This window comes from Rutidosis leptorrhynchoides, chromosome 4, assembly GCF_046630445.1.
Source record: "Rutidosis leptorrhynchoides isolate AG116_Rl617_1_P2 chromosome 4, CSIRO_AGI_Rlap_v1, whole genome shotgun sequence".
Taxonomy (NCBI): domain Eukaryota; kingdom Viridiplantae; phylum Streptophyta; class Magnoliopsida; order Asterales; family Asteraceae; genus Rutidosis; species Rutidosis leptorrhynchoides.
Window position 1 is genome coordinate 566,433,111 of NC_092336.1, and position 23,863 is coordinate 566,456,973.

Sequence of the window (23,863 nt, forward strand, 5' to 3'; positions counted from 1 at the left end):
TAGCTAAAACTGAAAAGAGCCAAGTCTGCTGAATCATCAAAGCGAACTAGAGATCGTCAAAAGGTTCCTACTCATACTTAATTAGTTTAAACTATACGAACTGTGTTTACTTTTAATAAATTCAATATATAACCGTTATTTTGTTTTTCATCAAAAACATTTTGTTGCTACAGTAGATTATTTTCTTGTAAATTGTGTAGGCATATGTTGATCAATTGGAAAGAATGATACAAGATAGAAAAAAAAAAAAAAAAGATTGAATCGTTAATTCAAGCACAAATTGAGGTATATGTAACTAAATGAATCTTTTGGATTGAATTAACACTATATAGACATTTATAATACTTTTGTGAAACCGAATGCTATTATATTAATGTCATACAAACATTCGAAGCATCTCTCTTAATTAATGACTCGAATAACCCCGCGAAGTCGCCGGTCTGCAGCTAGTTTAAATAATTGTAAAGTGGAAATCAAATGACTCTTTTATTTTCATTTATTTATTTTTTTCCAAATATATTTTATACTTATATATATATATATATATATATATATATATATATATATATATATATATATATATATATATATATATATATATATATATATATATATATATATAAGTATAAAATATATTTGGAAAAAAATAAATAAATGAAAATAAAAGAGTCAGCATTCACATGTGCACAATTTATTTTTATGTAAAACGAAATGCGATGATCCAACGACGACTTCAACACATAGCAAATTCAAAGCAATAATGAGTTGTTACAATTATATTGATGTACTCAACATGCTTAAATGTTTGCTTTTTAAAAAAAAAAAAAAAAAAAAAAAAAATTGCTTAAATGTTTGGAAGATGATGACGACTTTAGAATTTTACCTAAAAAATTAAATAAAATATCACGAATGGTCCTCGTGGTTTAGATCGGAAATCACTAACGGTCCCTCTACTTTATTCTGTCAAGGATGATCCGTATGATTTGCATTTGAATTGCCGGAGGTCCATGTGGTTTTTGCATTTTATTCGTCAAGGATGGTTCCTGTAGATATGCACCACATGAACCATCAATGATTCAAAAAGCAAACCATATGAACCATCCATGAATAAAGAAAGGAACAAGGACCACAAGTAATTTTTTATACAAACCACATGATCATCTGCGATATTATGTCAAAAAATTACATCCAATACCTTTATTAAAGTTAAGATAATTATTCTTTCTGTCCCAAACTTAATACTCTCGTTTTTCTTTTTGATTTTTTTCTCAAATTAATAGTTCACATCTATAAATAGATTTGAATAAGTAAAAAAGGTACTCTTATGGTAACAATGTAAAATAAATAAAAGTACAATGAGATGATGATATTTATTAAACACCATTTTTTTTTATCTGAGACTGTTAAATTGTACGGCGGAAGTAGTTAGCTACCTTGTTTAGACCATTTGTTGTGGTATTCACTACAAAGTTTACTGACAAGGTACAAACGCGATTGGTATGGTCGTCTCATAGTTTATCGTCCCTTTCCGATCTCGTAACTCTCTATTAATCATATCCCTTGATCTATTTATGATATTCCTTCTTGGACGATTCTCTGGGTCAGCAATCATTGCTTCTTCAATTGAGCTAATTTGAAATTCGTTATCTTCTCGAATCATGTTGTGCAACAATACACTAGTATTCATGTATTCCCTTAATTTGTTGAATTTTATAGATCTTATGGGCTATTTCAGAATCACAAATCTTCTTTGAAGAACACCAAATGTCCTCTCAATATTATTTTGGGCACTTTCTTGAAACTTTTTGAACTTCACACGTTTCTCATCTGTAGGCTGTGAATACCCTTTAATAAGTGTTGCTCAATACGAAGATATAACGTGAGAAAGATAATACCTTTTTTTGTGTAGTGGTGCTCATTTACATAAACTGATGCAGGTGATACGGTTCCATTTTTCAGTGAATCAATATTTAACGAATTATTTAAGACAATGTCATTTTGGTAGGATTTTTTGAGAGAATGATGAAGATGAAAAGGAAAATGCGTGTGTATAATTTGTATTTGGATTTTTCTAAGCATAGCCCTCTAAGGGTTAGGTTTTTAAGACATGCATTAAATAGTTGTACCTAGTTGAAAACTAACCCCACTAACTTTTTAATAACCACCTTCCTAATCTTTTTGTACTATCAATCATGCACACAATAATTTCCTAAGCATAACCCTAAAGGTTATGTTTAGAAAAATCCTATTTATATTGAATATATTTGTATTTTTTCTTATCCAAAAAATGTCAATGTTCAACGCCTTTGGTCGAATACCCTAGCGCCACGTCGACTCAAACCCCGTTGTCTCTATTGTTGTCCGCCCCTACAACAGCACAACGGCTTGACCGACAACGGCCCACAGAGTCGTTGTGGTGCAACGATTTGGTGTCGTTATTAAGCGTAACATGTACTGTACATGTTATGATGCACGATATACGAAAGATCAGTTCGACCAATCCGTTACAATCTACGCATAATAAACCTTTTACGGACAGAAGATAAAAATAAAACGCTTTTCATAAACTTATTACCAACCCCTTGAAAAATCTCCCTCCCCTTTTCCATCAAAAATAGAAACCCTAAATCACCATGAGCGAACTCCGTCAATTTTCAGTCTACGATGCTCTCGGAGGTGGTACAGGTATCTATCATTATCATTTTACATATGATTCTATTGTATGTATATCATCTATAATTTCTTCAATTACACTGCATTCGAATTGCATTTTAGGTTTTTTTTTTTTCCGATCAAATCAATTTCCGTCGAATGGATTGAATAGTTTGATTAATTGATATATTTGAATCTAAGTTGCCGATTGTTTTGTATTACAGTTGCGGATACATTGTTATGGAGGAAAAGCTACGGTGGAATCATGTTGTTAATTGGTTCAACTGTTATGTGGATTCTGTTTGAAAAAGCAGGATATAATTTTTTAGCATTTGTTGCTAATACTTTACTGTTATTGGTTGTGATCATCTTTTTTTGGGCTAAATCTGCTTCTCTGCTTAATAGGTGTGTGTATCCTTCATGGTATTTTGATCACCAGATGCTTAGTTTTATTGTTAATGGATTAATGCTGCAATCTTATTTTTATGTGTAGTTTTTTTATTCGGTTTATTTGATGATGTTTTTTTCAGTAATGTTTTTGATTGATTGTGTATGCTTAATTGTAGACCTTTGCCACCGATTCCTGATCTGGATGTTTCGGAGGAATTGGTTCTTGTTGCTGCTGATGAGATACGAGTGTGGGTTAATAGTGCTTTAGCAACCTTGCATGAAATTGCAGTTGATGGAAACTTGAGAACTTTAATCTTGGTAATATTGATCTTGTTTTCTGAGTTGTAACTTGAAAGCATTTGTTATATAATTGTTTTATGTGTATTGTATTTTCAGGTTGCTTTCGGCTTATGGTTCATTTCCTATGTCGGTAGTTTTTTCAACTTTCTTACGCTGATCTATATCGGTGAGCTGTTTTTCTGTGCTACACTTTCGAATTTTCTATGACACTAAGCTTGATATTACTCACGACTTACTGTTTTACCTTCATTTTATTTCAGGGGTTCTTCTTAGTTTGTCAGTTCCTTACTTATACGAGACATTCCAGGGTCAAGTAGATGAAAAGTTTATAGTTGTACGCAAGTACATGAGCACAATATTCGAGAAGGTTGATCCCATTTTACAAAAAATTCCAACATCCCTAAACAAGCAAAAGAAGACTGAATAAGCTGTTGGTAAGTATGCTTCCTTATCCTTTTCAAACTAAGAATAATATACAAAAAGAGTGTACATGTTTGGTTGGTTCTTAAGTTTTGTAGGCTATGTATGTGGCAGCTATGATACTTAAATTATAAGTTGCTCATTCTTTCTTTTTCTATGCTACAGTTTAAAACTGAAAATAGGTCACGTGATTGATTTCGTTTATTGATGTTGTTAGTTGTGTATTGATGGCACTAATTTATTGACATTAGAAACTTCCTACTAATTTAGGAGATACTAGTGTTATATACCATGTGTTGCACGTTAGTGTATATATTATAACGATACAATTAAATAGTTGATCAATCTTACATTATGAGCCACATGTAAAGTCCAATTCTTGTTGACAATTTACTAACTGAAATCAAGGCACAATCATTTTGTAACATTTCTAAAACATATTTAATACTTTACGTCGCTTAAATTATGAGCTGACATGGCATCTATAGGATTAGTAACATTTATGGCTGGGCAGATAAGTTTTTTGATGATTTGTGGAATGGGGAGGTTGTTCACCTAGTAGAGAGGGTTTCCTCTCTTGGTTATGTAGGGAGAGTGTTTAAGCTTTCGTCTTTGAACCTTTAATTAAACATTATGTGCTTAACTGAAGGCTGGATTATAGACAAGACAGAGTTTGATCTTTGGAGGCCTTCAATATTCAAGGAAAGGTTTGGGAAATGTACTTATTGGTTGAAATTCTATGTGTACTTGTTTGTTTTGCATTAAATTTGGCTCTGTAGGCTGCCAGTGGATGCTAGACACTTATTTCATTTGCATGTCTTTTAAGTCTGCAGTCAATTGATCAGGTAGTATAGACAAATATTTATGTTTATCATATTCATACCTTTGTAAATTCCATTATGTATGGAAATGAGAGTATATTAAATAAACTTTATGTAGTGCACCAGATGTTTAAAATATGTTTTATTATTGTGCTATTAGCTAAGTTAATTAATGTCTTATTTATAACACTTATTCCACCAACTGAAAGCATGTTTAGTCATACTTCATTGCTGGCTTGTTAGTATAATTTGTTCATGAGTTGCCCGTGTTTCCTATTTCCAATTGTTCAAAGCTAGAGTATTTTATTGTACCGGCATTCGGTGGAACTTTGGTGCGCAGATATTATGAGTTGACATCTAGATTGTTAACGAATCGTTGTATGTGCAAGATGTACATTTTCTTCACATCACATTAAAGTTTTATGGCTTCTCAAGTCAACACGGTCATTGGTCTGGTGGATAGCGTAACTAGGGATATGTTGGATAATTTAAAATATAAGGTCTTTTTACCAATCTACCAACTTTGTATCAACGTGGTAAAACAGTTTTTTAAAAATTTATACATAAAAATAAAATCATTGTGTTATATGAAACAAATTACTTGTGTGTTTCTAATGTTGTGCCGTTTACAATATAATGGGCTAACAGTTACTTTTTTTTTTGCTTGGTGCTTACGTTCAGGTAGCTTGTGCCGTATGCTTAAAGATCAAAAGTCTAGTATGGGCGACATCTACATCAAAGGTTTGACAGAGATATGGTTACCAATGGGTCTCAAAAGTTAATACTTTGTTTTTGATCATGCCTCTAGGCTCTGGTGCTTAGTAGCAAGTTTTTTTGACATGTTTGTTCTGCCGGAAGTATACATAGTGTGAGAAGTTATGTGAAGTACCTTTCTGTCTACGCACCTTTTTTGGGTATATACTGATTATCTCTTAATGGTCGCAATGAATTATAGTTTTGTTGCTACTTAGCGCTTATACTTTCCCATGTTTTAGTTTCATCATCGTACGTTATACAAGATACCACACCTCTCTGCATATTCTTGATTGCTCTAAAGATGTCACCCGAGGTATAAAAAATGCAGGTCACTTGTAAGATCAGCTGTCCCCATTTCTGGGTTCGTAGCAACACTTGCTGCTAACCTATCAAGGATCCTAGCAGCCTCTTTGCGTCTTAGCCAGCTGCTTTTTAATAACTTAGGTGGTCAAAGGTTTAGGAGAAGGCATTAATACAGTATTGGCTAGTGACTAATGAAATTGGCCAGTAGTATGAGATGAAGTCAAGTAATCAAGGCTTGCAAATTAGCAATATACAATGGTTAACATGTAAATAATACATCAACAATGGAATTCTTTGGATGATTTGAAACAATACTATACATGAATGTATATCTTGAAAAATGTTTAACAGTTTGGTTATATAGAAAAGAAACGACAATACACTTGTTTTATGTGAGGTAAGTAGAAGTTTAAATGAAATTAATAAGAATTGTAAGTTAACTACACGAATCTTATTTTATGTGTAGCAACTACTAAATCGGAGTGATCTGCTGTATCAGGACTAATCGCCCCTCAAAAAGACCACACAATATCTATTTACTTGCATCATGAGGTGTACACGTTCCTTCAGCTAAATAATGTAGCTAGTAACTAAAGATGAACAAAACTTCACCTTCTACTGAACGTTCAAAATATTACTAAGATTCAAACTAAACCTCGAGTTCGGTCTACGATTTCACTCGAACTTTTAGAACATAGTAACGCGAAGCATTCACAATCTGAGATGTCACCAAACTTTCACGCACAACTTGACTCTTCAAAATGATTATTTTTTGGCTCATTAAAATTTAAAATATGTATTTACTTGAAAGAAAGAATTCGTGATACATGCGTGACATTGATTAAAAGAAAAAGTTAACGTTAGTTTGATTCTTTCTTAAGCGTCTTTAATTTAATTTATGTGTTGAAATTGAAATATTAAAAATTAAAATAGTTGCTGTAAATGAAAAGAAGAATCCCCCTTCAACACTACCCACTTCCGAAATGCAAACTTTTTTGCTGCCGGCAGCTCGTTCCGGCAATGCACCGCCGTCGTTCACTCTAACAAAGCCCTCACTACCCACACTCCGGCAAACACACTCCGTCCTTAATTCCCACTCGTCTTCTACTAATCAATCTCTTTCCTTTACATCAACATCTCTATTTTCGCAACAATCAAATCGCCATCTAATCCTTAAAAACCCTAATAATAAACTCGCTCCAGCTCCCATTTCCGTCGCTTACAATGAATACCCCGAACAAGCTAAACTTGCTCAGGTACTCCGTATACTATAATCTATATACTCACTATTTTAATTTCTTTATTTACTTGGGGTTATTATTAATTTTTTTTTTTTTTTTTTTCTTCCATATGTTATGAATGACTGAATAATAATGTACTGTATTTTTTATTTTCTTAACTTTTTTCAATATTGTGAATTGAATTAATCATGTAGGTTGCAAAAAGATTAGATAGTACATCAAGGTATTTCAAGAGATTAGGTAGCTTAGGGTTTTGGGGACAGCTTGTTAGTACAATTGTAGCTGCCGTTATCCTTTCGTTTTCGGTTGTGATCACTGGAAAGGTCACTTCACCAGCTACGTTCTATGCTACTGCTGGTGGTATTGTTGCTGCTTTCATTTCCGTTTTCATGTCGTTTGGTTATATTCGTCTTTCTGATAGGCTTCGTAAAACTGTGAATAACCCTGAAAAGGTACCTTCGTTGATATTAAAGATTCTACTTGCATATGATTACATGAATTTCATAAGCTACACTGTTATGTGATTAATTAGCAATATTGTAGTAACAAATTGGAGTAATAGGTAATGACATGCTACTGTTTTCTTTTTATATACGTCTCTAACAAATTGGTAACGAAGATACATCACTTATGAATTCTAAGTTCTAAAGATATAGCATAAGCTTGTTGGCATGTTGCAGTTAATTCAAAGATTTTGAACGGCTTTATCGTTGTTGTCAGTTCGACAATTCAGAAGTTCCATCAATTGTTGGAATGGAAAAACATGTTATGCTTGATTCATATATATTGATATAATGTCTGATATGAAGCAGCTGCTCAATTTTAGATGTCTCTACAACAAATGCTTTCTAATCTGGTTTAGAGTAGGCTGTAGGTCACTAAAAACATCTCCCCGGTGTGTGTTATGAGTATCATCGCATTTTTATATTATATTATTGTCTCGAGGATAGGATTTATGTGGATATTTTATGGTTGTAAAAGTCAATAGTCGGGGACTGATCGGCGGGGACTTTGTAGGAACTAGTCAAATTTGAGTTGTTTACATATTATTATATTTGTAAAATATAGAAGTGAGAACCATAAATATAAGGGGGATGATTCTAACACACTCTTTTTTTATCCTCACACACCAATTTAAAGAAATGGAGTATTATTAGAAGAGTAAAAGGTTAAAATAGGTGTGTGAGGATCAAAAAATGATGTGTTAGAATCATCCCCCACAAACATAAACATATAAATCCACCACATTCATGCATTAAAAACTTGTACAGTACAAACAGTTACTGCATAGATGTGGTGGATTTATCATTTTGAGTGTTGGAAATATCAATACCCTTTTCATATACTCCAAAACCCTAATTTTAATTCATATTAAAATGTTGACCAACCTCAACTTTGACCTAAATTGTCTGACTTTGAAGTTTGATCGAATAACTCCGATTTTCATCGACTTTTTCCGACTTTTGACCGGTTTGACCTGTTGTCCAATGTTGACTAGTGATTTTTTGCTTAGTCTAGTCTGACTAGTCCCAAAACCCAACTAATCCCTGACTGATCGGCTGACTTGGTCGACTTTTACAACCCTAGGTATATATGAGATGGTGACCCCTTATCAGAAAAAAAGAAACCAGTGACACATGCAGCACTCGGCATGGGGATGCGTTTTCTAGGCCTGTTTGTACTTGTTCTAGATGTGTTTGTTGCTAAACAATCTTGATAAATGAAATTAGCTCTTAATCTCCTGAACTGTAACCAGAAAAATAATTGGTGTGATACAAATACATGTATTTTTTCAGGCTCCCCCTCGTTCTGATGTTATAAACAGTTTGAAAACTGGAATCGTTGTGAACATTTTGGGTATGGGTGCTGCCATTCTTGGGATGCAAGCTACTGTTGGACTGCTGGTGGCCAAGGCCCTCACAACATCATCATCTAATTCATATTACCGGGGTATCGCTGCCGGAAACAGCCCTATTCTTGCGTTGGATGTTTTCTTGGTCCAGGTATACTTTACTTTTCATTCAAGCTCTTGAATTTCGTTACTTACCATTTACTTTTTTTATTAGACCTTAAATTTTAACGATTATAAAAATAAATACTGTGAACCACTGGTTATAAGTTTGTTCTATGTTCTCATCCTTGTTTGATGGTTGCAGGCAAGTGCAAATACGATTCTATCACATTTCTTGGGACTTGTATTCTCTCTGGAGCTACTAAGATCGGTTACAGTACCACCTTCAGATGCCGTTCCGGTTGCTCGGGCAGCATAATCCTTTTCATTTGCATACTCAACAAGGTTTTTTAACGATGAGCGGATGAAAAGGCTATGCTTGTTGCTTGATGGTAAATAAATCTTTTGTTTCTTAAAGTCTCACTTGATAGACTTTTGTAGTGTGCTTCAACTAGGGTGCTAGTGTTTTCTTCCCATGAGTCGCTAATTTTTTAGCAAAATTTGACGTCTTTGATCATTTTGTGGTAATATTTGTTCACTAAAAAACAATCTCGGCTTATATGTGAAGTAAACGAAACCATTCTATATTATAACTCGTTTATAACTAATAATTAATAATTTAAGAGGTACTAAGTAATTTATATTTAATAATGATAATAATAAATAAATAAGAAATAATAAAATATGAAATTAATTTGTGTTTGCATTACCAAATTAATGGTTGAAGTACTAATTAATGGTTGAAAAATAAGATAGGCAAATATGACATTACCAATCAATGGTGAAATTATCATCTTAAATAACCTTACCAATCAGTGGTGAAATTATCATCTTAAATAATCATCAATGGTTGAGATTAAGTTAGATTAGAACATATTTGAAGTTAGATTATATTAAAGTTGTTCTTCAATCCAATCTAAAACCTTCTATTTGGTTCGTTGGATGCTTACTGTTGGCCTATTTGCCTATTGGCTATTCTTTTGAGCTTTCAAACTAAATATGTACTACCATTGTTGTTAGGGTACCAAGTTTAAGTGATTCAAGGCGCAACACTCAAAACTTAGTGGTATCCGGATGGTTCTTGCCTTGTATGGGACAATGGGTTATGGATTTACTTATCATTGAGAAAACCAATTTTACCCTCAACATCATCTTGAACCATCCCAATATCGTTTTGTGGTTAGGCTCATGATATTTTCACAAGAGGTTTCATGTTCAAACTTTACTAGCAACAATCTTGAGGTGGACTGAGAAAAAGGTAAGAAACGGTCCCATGATAACACGATTAGGCGCGTACATCTGGATGACTCAGTTAGACCGCATACATCTAAGTAAAATACTCTTCTTCTCCGGGTAGCCTAAACATGAAAACCTTATCTACCCGTTTATATTGAGAAAATATTTTGAACTTGTAGAAAGTTTTGGAAGAGGTAATGAAGGTCACCATCACAAAAGTGGAAGTGGAAGCTTTTTAGGAATCACGGGATGATAGAAAAAGCCACATAAATGATTCATTGAAGCTCTATTATGGAGTAGGATTTTGGTCACTTCTACATTACATACCCACTTTGATGGCAACATTTTTGGCCCCATCCTACAAGATAAACTCTGTATATTTGCATATAGCCAAGGTTAAGGTTATGTTGCCGGGTTAATGGCTGATTAGTCATTGCAGTAGGGTCCTAGCTTATAGTAGTCTTTATGTTCAACTGTGATTTGGTTAGTTTTTATAGATCAACATCTACGGATCATATTAAATCTAATTATATGTTTCGTTCAGGATAAATCTCGCGAGTACCTTGACAGTCTTAATAATGCTAGAAGGCTCGAAGCACTGGTTTTGTATCAATCCGAATCCAAATTTAGATCAAAATGAGTGTGCTCGTGTATATTTAGTTACAAGCTCAAACTCTATTTATTCATTAAGCATAAATACCAAATTTCAGCTGCCTTATATGAACTCGTGGTTTATAAAATTTGTCGTAGATGAGTTGAAGATGATAAAATAAAATTATATACACATTTTGCTGGTTAAAAAAAAAAACAAACATATATATATAGATACTTACCACATCATGCAAGTAACTGAATATTGTTAATTAGTGTGGAGGCTTTCTAGTATTCTTTATAAAGGTTGTTTTATTGACTTTCATACATATATGAAATTTTGAATTAAGTAATAGACCATGAATCACGATAAGAAAAGCCGGAAGTACTATTTATTTACATCTTTTGATGCTAGTGTCACAAACTTTACTATAAAGTAATTGAAAAGCTATAATTTGTTAAACTGTAATTGTATACCTTACTTATATATGTTACGACTTTTATCTGTACCATAAAGTCAAGATAAATATAATATAAATGGACACTTTTTTAGGCCACTCGGGGATGGTAAATACTTGTACTCTATCTATGCGGTTTAATCAGGTTTTACTGTGATTTTTTTGAACATTTTCCTTGTCATTTCAAGATAAGTTGCTAGTGAGGTTTGAAGATAAAATCTATTCTCAATATATCAAAACTTCAACCTTAGAATATCATTGTATGCTATATTGCTATAGACCTATAGTACATACATGGTGAAGTTTGATTTTGTAGCAGTTGAATCATATGTATTCTATAATGAATGATTTTTATTTCCTATTCGATTGAAAAAAGTAGTTGATAATCATCTGGTTAAGATCGATCTAAACCAACTCATTATGTATATGATTCAACATGCCAACGATTAGACAACTTATCCACTTATTAGAACACTTGTCTCTGAATTGTGAGAGCCAATTATGTAGCATCTTCACCGAGAATTTTGTGTATTTGTCTACATCATTAGTATGATACTATGATCCTTTCTAGTAACTACCCAGCCTGTAATAACGAAACTTGCTATAAAGTTATCTCCTAAAAATCAGAATGTTGACACATCTAGTTTCTACAAGCTGAGAACTTATTTGTTACTCTCTATGTTTCATATTGATAGTTCAGTATTTCATTTTTAGCCGTCTCAAATTAATAGTCTACTTTCATATTCATAAATATATAAGAATAATAAGACAAAGTTCGCCCCTAACTTTTACATATAAGACAAAAAAAAATAGGTGATAGTAAGGAATAAAATTTTAAATTACATAAATAGTACAGTGTAATGATAAGATTTCTTAAAATGTATATTTTTTTGTTTAAAACTATTAATATGGGATGGATGGAGTATAGTCTAAAATATCAACAAGTCAATCGAAAGTATTAACAAACGCATGGACTTATTTGTAAATAAACAGTTACTATTACTTTTTTTTTTCTCCCTCTGTTTTTGGGTTTTAGGTATGTTTGCAGAGCAGGCGGTGGGGTTCCAACTCATTGAGTATGTCTTGTAGCAAAAAACACAAAGATTCCACGCCTATACTAATACTACTATTATTTTCAAATAATTTTCACACATACCCCACTATTTTCTGTCTGAATACAAAATACCTTCATTCATTTGACTATAAAAACATGGTCATCATATTCATAAACTCCTATCCAGTTTCTGTCTGAATACAAAATACCTTGATTGATTATTTAAAAAAAAAATGGTCATCATATTTATAAACTTAAACTATACAGTATATTTAAATGTTCCAATTTATGTAACATTATCGGTCAATTTGAAGTTTTTTTCAGACCTAACTACCAACATATTTTGGGGTGGTCAGGGAGAGTTTGGTCACAAACGGTCACGAGATATGACCAATTAGGTCGCATACATACATCTGAGTAAAAATATCGTTACTTTTCTAGTAGCCTGAACATGAAAATCTTATCCGTTTTATGTTACGGTGACTTGACATATTTGATGAAGTCACTTGAATTTTTATAAATCTATCGTAAATGTACATTACATTTGGCTCCATTAATCGAGTCAACATCAAGCGTCGATTTATTAGCGACTTGACTGCCACTTAAAGTCTCAATTGAACTTTAGGCAGGTTTAAAATCCATGAAAATTTGATTTTACCATTTTCATGGGGTCTCATACTTTTGATTTTTTTTAACCTACTTATTGACCGGAGGTTCATTCGGAAGCAATCTCTCTTTTCATAAAACATTGAGAGGAAGAATTTTCTCTACTCTTGAGGTGTTACACTCTGAGTTGAAAAATGATTTGTCCTTATTTTAAGATATGGGAAAGATTGTCTACATCTTATCTCTCCATAGCCTACATATTTGGGATTGAGTTTTGTTGTTGTTGTTGTTGTAGAGTAAATTTACATTACATGTGTATAATGTGTATGGAGGACAAGTTCGTAATGCATGCTTATGATAGATTTCTTTAAATCCCTAATGATAATATAACCGCTTTCAGAATTGAGCATGATTTATAAGACAAGACAGGTTTAAAGAAAAGGCATTATCTCCTTTTTAGGAAAAAGTGATGTTAAAATTTAAATTAAAAAAATGTTTAAACAAATAGTAGCATGGATTCCCTTGTTGAATGACCCTGAATACTAAAACTGTAGTGATTGAAATAAGTAAGTATATTTATTTATTATTCCTAAATTCCACATATATTTCTATCTCTGCAACACTGAAACCACTCTTTCTTTCTGACCTTTTTTTGTTCACCAAAACAACAATGCTCATAGTTGTTTACCTTCCATTCCTTTTCATCTCCTAATAATAACTCCATTTCTCCATTAACATTCCTCACCACTAACCAACCAACTAACCAATCATCATCATCATGATCACCTTCTTGTTCACATTTTCTCTTTTAATTTCTTCAATCTATTCACTCAACTCTGATGGAATCCTTCTTCTTTCATTCAAATACTCCATTCTCTCTGACCCACTTTCTGTTCTTGATAACTGGAACTATGATGACCCAACTCCTTGCTCATGGAAAGGTGTCACTTGTGACCCATCATCTTCAGTCACCACCTTAATCCTTCCTAATTCCCAACTTCTTGGTTCCATTCCTCAAGATTTGGGAATCATTCCCAATCTTCATTCCCTTGATCTCTCTAATAACTCCTTAAATGGCAGCTTACCACCCTCCATTTTCAATTCTTCATCTCTTCAGTCCCTTTCTTTATCCTCAAACATCTTATCTGGCCAACTCCCTAATTCATTATCTGATTTGCACTCCCTCAAGTTCCTTAATCTATCCGATAACGAATTTGCCGGCAAATTACCAAAAAGTTTAGCCACCTTAAACACCTTAACTAGACTTTCTCTAAAAAACAACTTTTTTTCTGGAAGTATACCTGGTGGATTTGACAATATTGAGTTTCTAGATTTGTCTTTTAACGCGTTCAACGAAACTTTACCTGTCGATTTCGGTGGCGAAAAGTTAAGTTACTTGAATCTATCAAATAACAAAATTTCAGGTTCTGTTTCACCAGCATTCGTCGCGAAAATAAACCCAAACGCCACAATCGACCTCTCGTTCAACAACCTCACTGGCGAAATCCCACAGTCGTTATTGTTATCGCATCCGAAAACCGCATTCTTTGCAGGGAATTTGGATTTATGTGGAAAACCACTTAATAAAATGTGCACAATCCCTTCATCATTATCAAGTCCACCAAATGTTACTTCAAATGGTTCAGCTACTGCTGCAATAGCAGTCATGCCTAAAAACATGGACCCGCCTCCTTCATCATCATCCACATCATCGTCCACGTCATCATCCACCGGACATGTAGATACAAATGGTGGTGGGTTGAAAGTCAAGCCAGCTAAAATAGCAGCCATTGTGGTTGGAGACTTAGCTGGTATTGCTCTTCTTGCAATTCTATTTATCTACGCGTACAATTTGCGCAAGAAAAAAATGTACAAGGATCAAAAGAATGATCTCGTTGTATTCAGAAACAACAAATCGAATATTACGAAAAACATCACGACGACAACCAAACCGCCACAATCTACAACATGTTCATGCTTAAACGGTGTCACTGGGGACGAATCATCAGAAACGGGGACAGGGTCCGATACTGATCAAGAGAACAATAATCATAATCAGAATAATATTAATATTAATATTAATATTAATAATGATATAAAGGTTGAGTCAAAAGGTGATGAAGAGAAACAAAAGTGTTTAGTGATGGTAGATGGTGAGACTGAGTTGGAGATTGAGACATTGTTGAAAGCTTCAGCTTATGTGTTGGGTGCAAGCGGGTCGAGTATAGTGTACAAGGCGGTTTTGGGCGGTGGTGGCGGCGGTGGTGGGACGGCGTTTGCTGTTCGAAGGATTGGAGAGAGTGGGGTTGAGAAAATGCGCGATTTTGAGAATACTGTAAGGATTATTGCGAAGTTACGACACCCGAATTTGTTGAGATTAAGAGGGTTTTATTGGGGTGAAGATGAAAAGCTTGTTATTTATGATTATGTCAACAATGGAAGCTTAGCTGGTACTAGTGCTGGTTACAGTAAGTTCTTTTTTTTTTACTTAATTGTTTTGAAAATTCATTTCAACATTATATTATATTATATTATATTATATTATATTATATTATATTATATTATATTATATTATATTATACTTACATACTAAACCTCCTCCCAAATTTGGTCGCTTCAGTTTTAACGAGCTGTGGTTTTGAGTTTGCGCTCACACTACAAATGATCCTCCAACTTTCGCACAAATTACACAACAACTCCTCAACTTTACACTTTTCCAGGGTTAAAAAACGTAAATTTATAATTTAATTAAAATAAAAAAACCTTACTCCAACCGAATTTATAACGGGTCCTATCTTCTCGTTCGGTGCGAGTTAAATTTTTCCGAGGCCACCGTTCAACTCGAAAAAATCTCACGAACCCAACGGGATTAACTATATACAAAACGGACATCGTTAAAAAAACACTAAATAACGGGCCCTATATTCACGCTCGAGTTAAATTTTTCCGAGACCACCATTCAACTCGAAATAATTTTACGAACACAACGCGACTAACTATACGCGAAACGGACATCGTTAAAGAAAATAAATATTTCGGGTTATATTACATACATATATATACATATACAACACGACTAACTATACGCGAAACGGACATCGTATATCCAAATTGGACCGCGCGTCGAATACAACCGCAGCAACGCGCGGTCGGATTTTTTCTAGTTCTTACTATTACTGGAGTATTTTCTAGCTGAAAGTTTTATAACATTTTTTTTCACAACATAATTTTATTAAATCCAGTTTAGTAATGTTCCAAAATGCTACTAGTACTTTTTTTATGACACAACTTTTGACAGCAAAAAGTTCATAAGCGTGTTTATAAGGATCTAGTTTGCATTTATATAATTCTTAATATTTGTATTTGTATTATTGCATAAGTGTAAGTGTATATATAATCTTTTCCTTGGTTAACTTTGATTCCTAGTTGATAATGATTTTATTATTCTAATTAACTAATTAATTTGTTAGCAATATCTGAAGTTGAAAGTTTTTAAATTGTATAATCACTGTAACTTACAAAATAGTACACTTACGTGTTTGCTCAATTTAATTTTCAAATGTTAAGAATACAACTAAATTCCATAAGCATCATGACAAAGCAAGAGTTAATTAGCCATTAGCATGTGACATTTGAGCGTCTAATTACGAAAGATATTATCAATAACGGATCTAATTAATTTAACAGATTTGAGGTGTGAAAAGTTTTACAAAGCAAACAACTTGTTTTATCTATCAACCGTCCATATTTGTAACTATTATGCCTAATATTATTATAATTTTAATAATAATTAATATTAATATTAATAATACATATAAAACAAGGCATGTTTTTACCTTTATGCTAAAATGAATCTTTAAGAGTCAATGGTTTGTGATTTCCAACATAATATGTTAAAAACAGGGACTAAACATATATTTTTGGTCGAATATCATGAATTATAGCTATAGCAATTGATTTTTTATACCACTAAAGTCTTTAGTAGGCTAGTAGCATACATAGACACAGTTTAATTGTATAAACACCATATATATCAATTAACTTTGTGTACTAAATTATTTATTTTATGCTTTTATTACAGAAAAGGTTAGTTCATCTCCATGTCAGTTACCATTCGAGGTTCGACTCAAGATAGCGAAAGGGGTTGCAATGGGGTTAGCCTATATTCACGAAAAGAAACATGTACATGGCAACATAAAACCGAGCAACGTTCTGTTAACGTCAGAAATGGACCCGATCATTAGTGATTTTGGATTAGAATGGCTCATATCAGGTAAACACGCGTATAAAACAAAAGGATCAAACCGCCACTTTGGTAGTAAACGATCAATATCATCACGTGAAGAAATTATGATTAATCACGGTTATCATAATCATCATCATTCAGCGAGTAGTAGCCCGTACATGGCTCCAGCCACAGGGCTACTTGGGTGCACGTCTCCTTATCATGCACCCGAGTCAATGAAGAACCTTAAACCAAACCCAAAGTGGGACGTTTATTCGTTTGGTATTGTGTTACTAGAACTAATATCGGGGAAGTTGTTCTCGGAACGGGAGTTAGGATTATGGAACGCAGGTTCGTCAAGTATTGACGATGAGAACTCGATCTTAAGGCTAACGGATATGTCTATTAGGACTGATGTTGATGGTAGACGTGAAGCCACACTCACGTGTTTTAGGCTCGGGTTTAGTTGTGCAGCATTGAATCCACAAAAGAGGCCTTCTATGAAAGAGGCATTGCAAGTACTTGAAAAGATAGCATCTAAATCTTTTTGATGATGAAATATGCACACAAAGGTTCAAAAGGTAACAACTTGGTGAAAAAAAGGGGTTAAAGTGCATAGCTTTGAAACTTTTGACTTGTAAGTTATGTATCAAAATGAAGATTCCAGAGACGATTGATGAATGTTGATAATGTGATTCAAACGTGTTGTATGTTATTCATCTTTTTTCTCTTTTGATTAATAAAAGTAGCATGCATTCCTTAAGTCATAAGTAAGATTTTATATTTGGCACTTTTAGATTTTTTTACTTTATTGATCCTCTTAACAAACAGATGGATGTTTGTTTTGTCACTATCTTATCAAGTCTTATTCATTTGGACTAAATGCAAAGTATCGTATTACATTTCCACTAAAATCTATCCAAAAGACTGAAACTTACTATTAGAGTCTCAAATGTTTCATATGTTATGCCTTAGTTTTGGAGTAGAAAAATAATAATATTAATAATTTTGAATTTCCCAGCTAATTAAATAATGTAGCTGACAAAAAAAAAAGGACATGTACATATCATATATGTAGTGAAAAGTGTTGAAAATAATTTTATATTTATTTATGTTAATGCCTTATGGGCTAATTGCATTTATATTTAACAAAATAACGGGCCAGCGTGTAAATGGGTCTATGTCATGCCCGTCATTCATATAACAAAACAATGGGCCATCTTTTCGTATATCTCAACATAAGTTAATGACTGGTAAGGCTTTTATTTTTAGACAATGTTGGAGTGCTATTGGGTTCTTTAGCCCCGTCATGTACTATTTTCTTCCAAGTCGTCCCCTCGGATTTTATTGTGAGAGCATTCCCGTCCGTTAACCATTGGGTGATGACATGTACACAACCTATTTTTGTTATATACACAACCATCATGCTTTACAGTGTTGTATGGTACAACAGTGTAAAGCATGATAGTTGTGTACATAATAAAAATGAGTTGTGTACATATTACTCCCCTTAACCATTCCATCGTAATTGTCTTCCGTCATATATAACACCAATGACATTATTTAGCCACTTGTGTGTTATTCATCATTAGCCATTCTAAATGTCATCAAATAGCATAGCCATTCTAAAAGGGATTGTGATTAGAGGGTGCGCATAATGCGCAATTCACCCGATACCAGGTCTCGCGCTCGGGAGGCTTGATTACCCGAGGTTTTACCTTTTATGGGGGAGCCAATGTGCTCGTTCATAGGAGGGTTTTCTCGCTTACCCAAAAATGTCATCAAATAGCATATTGTATAACGGACTACATCCTCGCATTCATTTGTTATTTCTTTGATGATATAAAGGAAGTGTTGACGTGGTGTTGAGGTGTACTCTAAAACTAATTGGTAGTAGAGAGAGGGCCCCTTAGACTTTTATACCTTCCCTCAAACTCAAGTCCATCTGGGCCACCCCTCGAGCGATAGTCGAGTCCACTCATCATTGTTGCTAACCAAGGAGTGTTACACGTCACTGTGCGCGCTCAGGGGTGCGCCCACTGCGCCGTCCACCACATTCGGGTTATAGCCTAGCTCTGAAACAAGAGATACGATCAACAGTCCAAACACCATGTCCTACATTTAAGCTCAAGAGTCTCTTAGTACTCTAAAATCAATTGGTAGCAGAGGGAGATTACTCTATACTTATATGCATACATTTATTTCTTTCTATATCTGATATTAAATTTTAATTTGTACTTTTACAACAGATAGTGATAAAAGAAAGTTATGTCATTGATGTGAGTAATATAATTAAAAAAAAATAAGTGATTGAGAGTTATAAAGATGGGCAAAATAAAGATTTAATGATATTTAGTATAGTAATTCTTGGTTATAAGTGGAAAAAAATTATGTTGAATGATCTAACCAAAATTATTCGGTCTGAGTGCAAGTGAGTTGAAAAGAGAATTTAACTTTCGGAAGGGGTTCCTTCGGTTGAATGGGGGATGGATGTGGTGGTGTTTTTTGTCTTTTTCCGAGCCTCCAAGGTAAGCTACAGAAGAAGGTTAGTGTATGCGAGTTGGTTAGATCATTGATTAGGCATCAAATGAGGCCAGGGTGTGCTATTTATAGATTGAAAAATGACGGTTATGCATGATAATAGCACCCACGATCTATAACTGCCACTAGAACCTCCTAATCATGCCTACAACCTATTCCACGTTCTCCACGTTCCCGAATTGTAGGAGAGTGGTCCAGCTCAGCAATACCAAGTCAACCTTAACAGTACGTCACGCTACCAGTGGCGTGACAGTGAATTGAGTACATGAGTTGACCGTTTACTGGACATCATGTTTGTTACACGTGACACAACATTAAGTTCCCGACCGGTTCATGTGCTGGACATCATGCGTTGCACGTGACGTCACCCATGGCGTGACGCACGTCATTAAGTCCCCCAAGTTTGGTTGGGTACAAAATGTACTTGTACGTGACCAAACTAAGTAAATCTAACACCACAAGCGGTACGGCATGCGAAATGATATCTGTACATCATAAAAATGTCTAATCTTATTTTTATAATGTTTAACTAACATCATGAGTGATTCTGACACCAAAGACTTCCAATCAGCCGTCAAACGCACTATTTTCTAGGTAAACGCCATCATTATTACAGTTGTAAGAAGTGAAACGACGCGAATCTAACGGTTACGAATGCATGATGAAAAGACACGTGGACGTTCAAGATTAAAGCCCACAGTTGAGGCCCATTCAAAGTTGTTCCTATAAATAGTGTGACGATCGCTCCAAATCCATAAGAACGAACACGTCATTCATTGATTTCATTGCGAGGTATTTGACCTCTATATGATACGTTTTGTAAACATTGCACTCTTTTGAAAAGGCACACCATAAATGAATATTTAAATCAAAGGTTTTCGACATCTGATGATTTCTACATATAGACAATCACCATAAATAATAGTTTACAACAGTACTTCCGTTGACAATGCAGTCAAAATAAGATACATGATGATGATTTGGTGAATGCAACGTTTCCTTGAAAAATATGTCATGTAAGACTCCATGCACATAGCTTGTCTAACATCTAAGCAAACAGCGGAAGACTTCTACGAAACCTGAGAATAAACATGCTAAAAAGTGTCAACACAAAGGTTGGTGAGTTCATAGTTTTAATATTACACATAATCCGTATATCAATGTGGATTACAAAAGTTCAGTTGTTTTATTCAAAACGTTTATCAATAGGTTTTACATAAAAGGTGGATCACAAGATTTCAGTTGTTTCATCCGAAACGTTTATCAATCGGTTCTACAAAATTGAGCACCCTGGTAACTAAACTTTAACGCTTATATAATTTGTACCCTTTGTATAATCATCTTAATAATACACGCAAACCAACGTGTACGCTTCTCAAATAGCATACGTCCGTTAAAAGGCTAGCGCTCTAGCTCGGACGGGGATGTCAAGCCCTATGGATCCATATACTACTACTCGCGCCCACCAGTTCTTATAACTGGCAGTTAACAGTTACCAAAGCTAAGGGATTTTCGGTTCAAACTCAGTGTAGAATTTAGTATGTACTTGTATCCATTGAGTTTAAAATAAAGTGCATGTATTCTCAGCCCAAAAATATATATTGTAAAAGCAATTAAAAAGGGATCAATGAAACTCACACATATAAATATTGTATATCGGTTAATAAAGCATTTGCATGTATTCTCAGCCCAAAAATGTAGAGAGTAAAAGGGATCTTATGAAACTCACGCATATAAATCTAGTATTTTTAGTATTTATAAACAGTCGCATGTATTCTCAGCCCAAAAATATATTGAGTAAAAGGGATCATATGAAACTCACACAAAATCAGTTTTAGTATTTGTATCCATTTAGTAAAACAGTTTATAAAACTGCGCATGTATTCTCAGCCCAAAAATATAGAGAGTAAAAGGGATCATATGAAACTCACAGTTTAATATTGATATACAATATTGCAGGAAAGCACGTAGACGCATCGGAGATGATAAACACTAGGTTTGATTCACAAAAATACCCCCGAACATTACCCATAATTTCCTTGGCAATAACCCATATTTTCTTTAGCTCTAGCTCGCTCGGAAACTCGTTTTGAAAATTACTTGGACATCACTCCGTCGTAATATTTTTTTGTACATTATTATTTTTGTATCGCAAAAATAATAACACTAATAATAATAAAAAAATAATAATAAGATTAATAATAATCTTAATAATAATAATAATAATAATAATAATAAATAATAATAAATAATATTACGGAGTATATATATATTTGTGTATGTGTGTGATTTAAATCGAGCGAAAACACTGAAATTTATAGATGTGGCCTGAAATCTGGAGTCATGCGACTCGCATGGAAATGGCCTTCTGGCCATGCGACTCGCATGAGGACCAGGGACAGCTCACATTGTTTTGGCTCCTAGCTTGTCGACATAATATAAAATAAATATAAATATAATATATATAATTTAAATTAATTAATTATATATTATATTAAATTCACGTGCATAGTTGACTTGTAATTTTTGTTCCGATAAGTCGTACGTTGTCACTCGACTTATGTCCCGGTTCCGGTTTTTCGAACGCCCTTTCGTACGCTGAGAAAACTTGTACTTTACGTTTCGTGAATCGTACCTTTGTCAAAATATAGTCTTAAATCATCCATAAAATATACCACTGTAGCAAAGTTACTGTAGCAAAGTCAATTTTTACTGTAGCAATTCACTGTAGCAAAGTCAATTTCACTGTAGCAAATAGTGATTTTTAAAAACACTGTAGCATTTTGGGTACTGTAGCAATTTGAAATGTTACTATCGTTTACTAAATAACTTGATATTATGGTAATGTATAATCTTTTTAATATATATAAATCAGTTTTTTAAATACACATTGGAAGTTATTTATAAATAAATTTTAATAATAAATATTTCAACTTATCATATATATTCAAATAAATATTTAAACCAATAAGTTTAATGTACGGTATCAAACAATTAATACATTGTTACCTTTTCAAGTTATAGTATATATGTATCTATTTAATATAATTGTTCGCGAATCGTCGAAAACAACCGAAGGGTATTTAAATATATAAAAGTAGTTCAAAAATTTTGAGATTCAGTTTTACAGACTTTGCTTATCGTGTCAGAAATGTTAATCATACAAAGATTAAGTTTAAATTTGGTCAGAAATTTCCGGGTCATCACAAATAGGGTTTTTACCTCCTCATTTTCACTTACCCCTAGCGTTTGCACACTTATATTCAAGCCATCTGTTGCGAATATACTCACGTACTTCCACATTTTTCATTGCGTACCGTCACGTTATTTCTTTCAAAGGTTAGTGCAGAATGTCTAAGACAGATGTTGTGACGGAACGTAGTAACGTTACGACCGATCAACTTGAAGACTTTATAGGTGAATATCCACCGCTTGCCAATTGGCATGTTATGGTGTCGACGAATGAACAATGTGCTCACATCCCTCCTCCAAAACACTTCACGTTATATATGAAGGCGATTTCGATAGGCAATATGCGCTTACCGCTATCACCTTTCGTAGCGTCTGTTCTTGAACACCACCATATTAGTGTCTCCCAGCTTCATCCTCATGCGTGGCAACGCGTGATCATATTTGAGATGTTTTTTAGGGGGCAGAACCGTCCTGCCCTCCTAAACGTTTTTCGAGCGACCTTTAAATTATCTGCTTCCGGGAAGGGTTGGTATACCTTCGAGAAGAAGTGCAATTTCACTTCGAAGAAATCTCCCTCCCTCCATGACTGGAGGGATATGTATGTTTATGTTCACCAGAACGTGCTTGGCGAAGGGCATGCCCACTTGGTCCCGTGGCACTTCAGCCGGTCACCCGATCTTTCAAAGACACCGGATTTGAATCCGGAGGAGCGTGCGTTATTCAAATTCTGTAAGGACGCGGAACTAGACATGCGTCCTTACACGGAGGTGATACTGAAGCTAGGTAACATTCAATGTTACTGTCCATGGGCGAACAAGGTGCCGATGATTCTTCATAACGGAATGGGTATGCTCTTGATGCCGTAGCGTTCTTTGTAAGTACTCCCTTCGTCAATATTTTAATATATATATTCTTAACTTGTGTAGAGATGGACTTCCGGCAAGCCATTCGCCGCCCCACGCTTGAGGGTTTAAAGCTCAAGAAAGTAGAGAAGTCCAAGCTTTCCAATGGTGATCCCCGTAAGGGAGGAGAGCCTGTCGTTGAGTCGTCGACTAACGTGTGACGACTCCGTCAAAACACTTAACGGCTCCGTCACTTGGTCCCACAGCTTGATCGAAACTCTATA

The 23,863-nt window shown here is 34.1% G+C and overlaps 3 protein-coding genes across 5 annotated transcripts; all 3 read left to right on the forward strand.

The window, feature by feature from the left end:
* Window positions 1-2,877: 2,877 nt before the first annotated feature.
* Window positions 2,878-5,549, forward strand: LOC139845353 (reticulon-like protein B10). Its single transcript, XM_071835614.1, has 5 exons — window positions 2,878-3,057; window positions 3,219-3,360; window positions 3,439-3,508; window positions 3,603-3,776; window positions 5,265-5,549. Exons 1-4 carry the CDS (start codon window positions 2,918-2,920, stop codon window positions 3,767-3,769), a joined length of 519 nt encoding a protein of 172 aa, XP_071691715.1. The 5' UTR covers window positions 2,878-2,917; the 3' UTR covers window positions 3,770-3,776; window positions 5,265-5,549.
* A 1,046-nt stretch (window positions 5,550-6,595) lies between these two features.
* Window positions 6,596-12,744, forward strand: LOC139839699 (protein TIC 21, chloroplastic-like). 3 transcript variants are annotated; one of them, XR_011757032.1, is made up of 5 exons: window positions 6,596-6,898; window positions 7,078-7,335; window positions 8,680-8,886; window positions 9,040-9,226; window positions 10,250-12,744. XR_011757032.1 is itself a non-coding variant. In XM_071829831.1 (4 exons), exons 1-4 carry the CDS (start codon window positions 6,626-6,628, stop codon window positions 9,151-9,153), a joined length of 852 nt encoding a protein of 283 aa, XP_071685932.1. In that variant the 5' UTR covers window positions 6,596-6,625; the 3' UTR covers window positions 9,154-9,421. The 3 variants fall into 3 exon arrangements, 1 of the variants encoding a protein (XP_071685932.1); XR_011757033.1 differs by having other exon boundaries at window positions 10,615-12,744; XM_071829831.1 differs by lacking the exon at window positions 10,250-12,744 and having other exon boundaries at window positions 9,040-9,421.
* A 390-nt stretch (window positions 12,745-13,134) lies between these two features.
* Window positions 13,135-17,794, forward strand: LOC139839697 (probable LRR receptor-like serine/threonine-protein kinase At4g37250). Its single transcript, XM_071829830.1, has 2 exons — window positions 13,135-15,247; window positions 16,861-17,794. Exons 1-2 carry the CDS (start codon window positions 13,558-13,560, stop codon window positions 17,553-17,555), a joined length of 2,385 nt encoding a protein of 794 aa, XP_071685931.1. The 5' UTR covers window positions 13,135-13,557; the 3' UTR covers window positions 17,556-17,794.
* Window positions 17,795-23,863: the final 6,069 nt, after the last annotated feature.

Bases quoted from the DNA above. Each gene is read 5' to 3' on its own strand.
- LOC139845353 (XM_071835614.1), top strand. From the start codon at position 2,918: ATGTTGTTAATTGGTTCAACTGTTATGTGGATTCTGTTTGAAAAAGCA. The intron at 3,361-3,438 runs GTAATATTGATC...TTGTATTTTCAG, and splicing joins ACTTGAGAACTTTAATCTTG to GTTGCTTTCGGCTTATGGTT. The intron at 3,509-3,602 runs GTGAGCTGTTTT...ATTTTATTTCAG, and splicing joins TCTTACGCTGATCTATATCG to GGGTTCTTCTTAGTTTGTCA.
- LOC139839699 (XM_071829831.1), top strand. From the start codon at position 6,626: ATGCAAACTTTTTTGCTGCCGGCAGCTCGTTCCGGCAATGCACCGCCG. The intron at 6,899-7,077 runs GTACTCCGTATA...TTAATCATGTAG, and splicing joins AACAAGCTAAACTTGCTCAG to GTTGCAAAAAGATTAGATAG. The intron at 7,336-8,679 runs GTACCTTCGTTG...GTATTTTTTCAG, and splicing joins CTGTGAATAACCCTGAAAAG to GCTCCCCCTCGTTCTGATGT.
- LOC139839697 (XM_071829830.1), top strand. From the start codon at position 13,558: ATGATCACCTTCTTGTTCACATTTTCTCTTTTAATTTCTTCAATCTAT. The intron at 15,248-16,860 runs GTAAGTTCTTTT...CTTTTATTACAG, and splicing joins TGGTACTAGTGCTGGTTACA to AAAAGGTTAGTTCATCTCCA.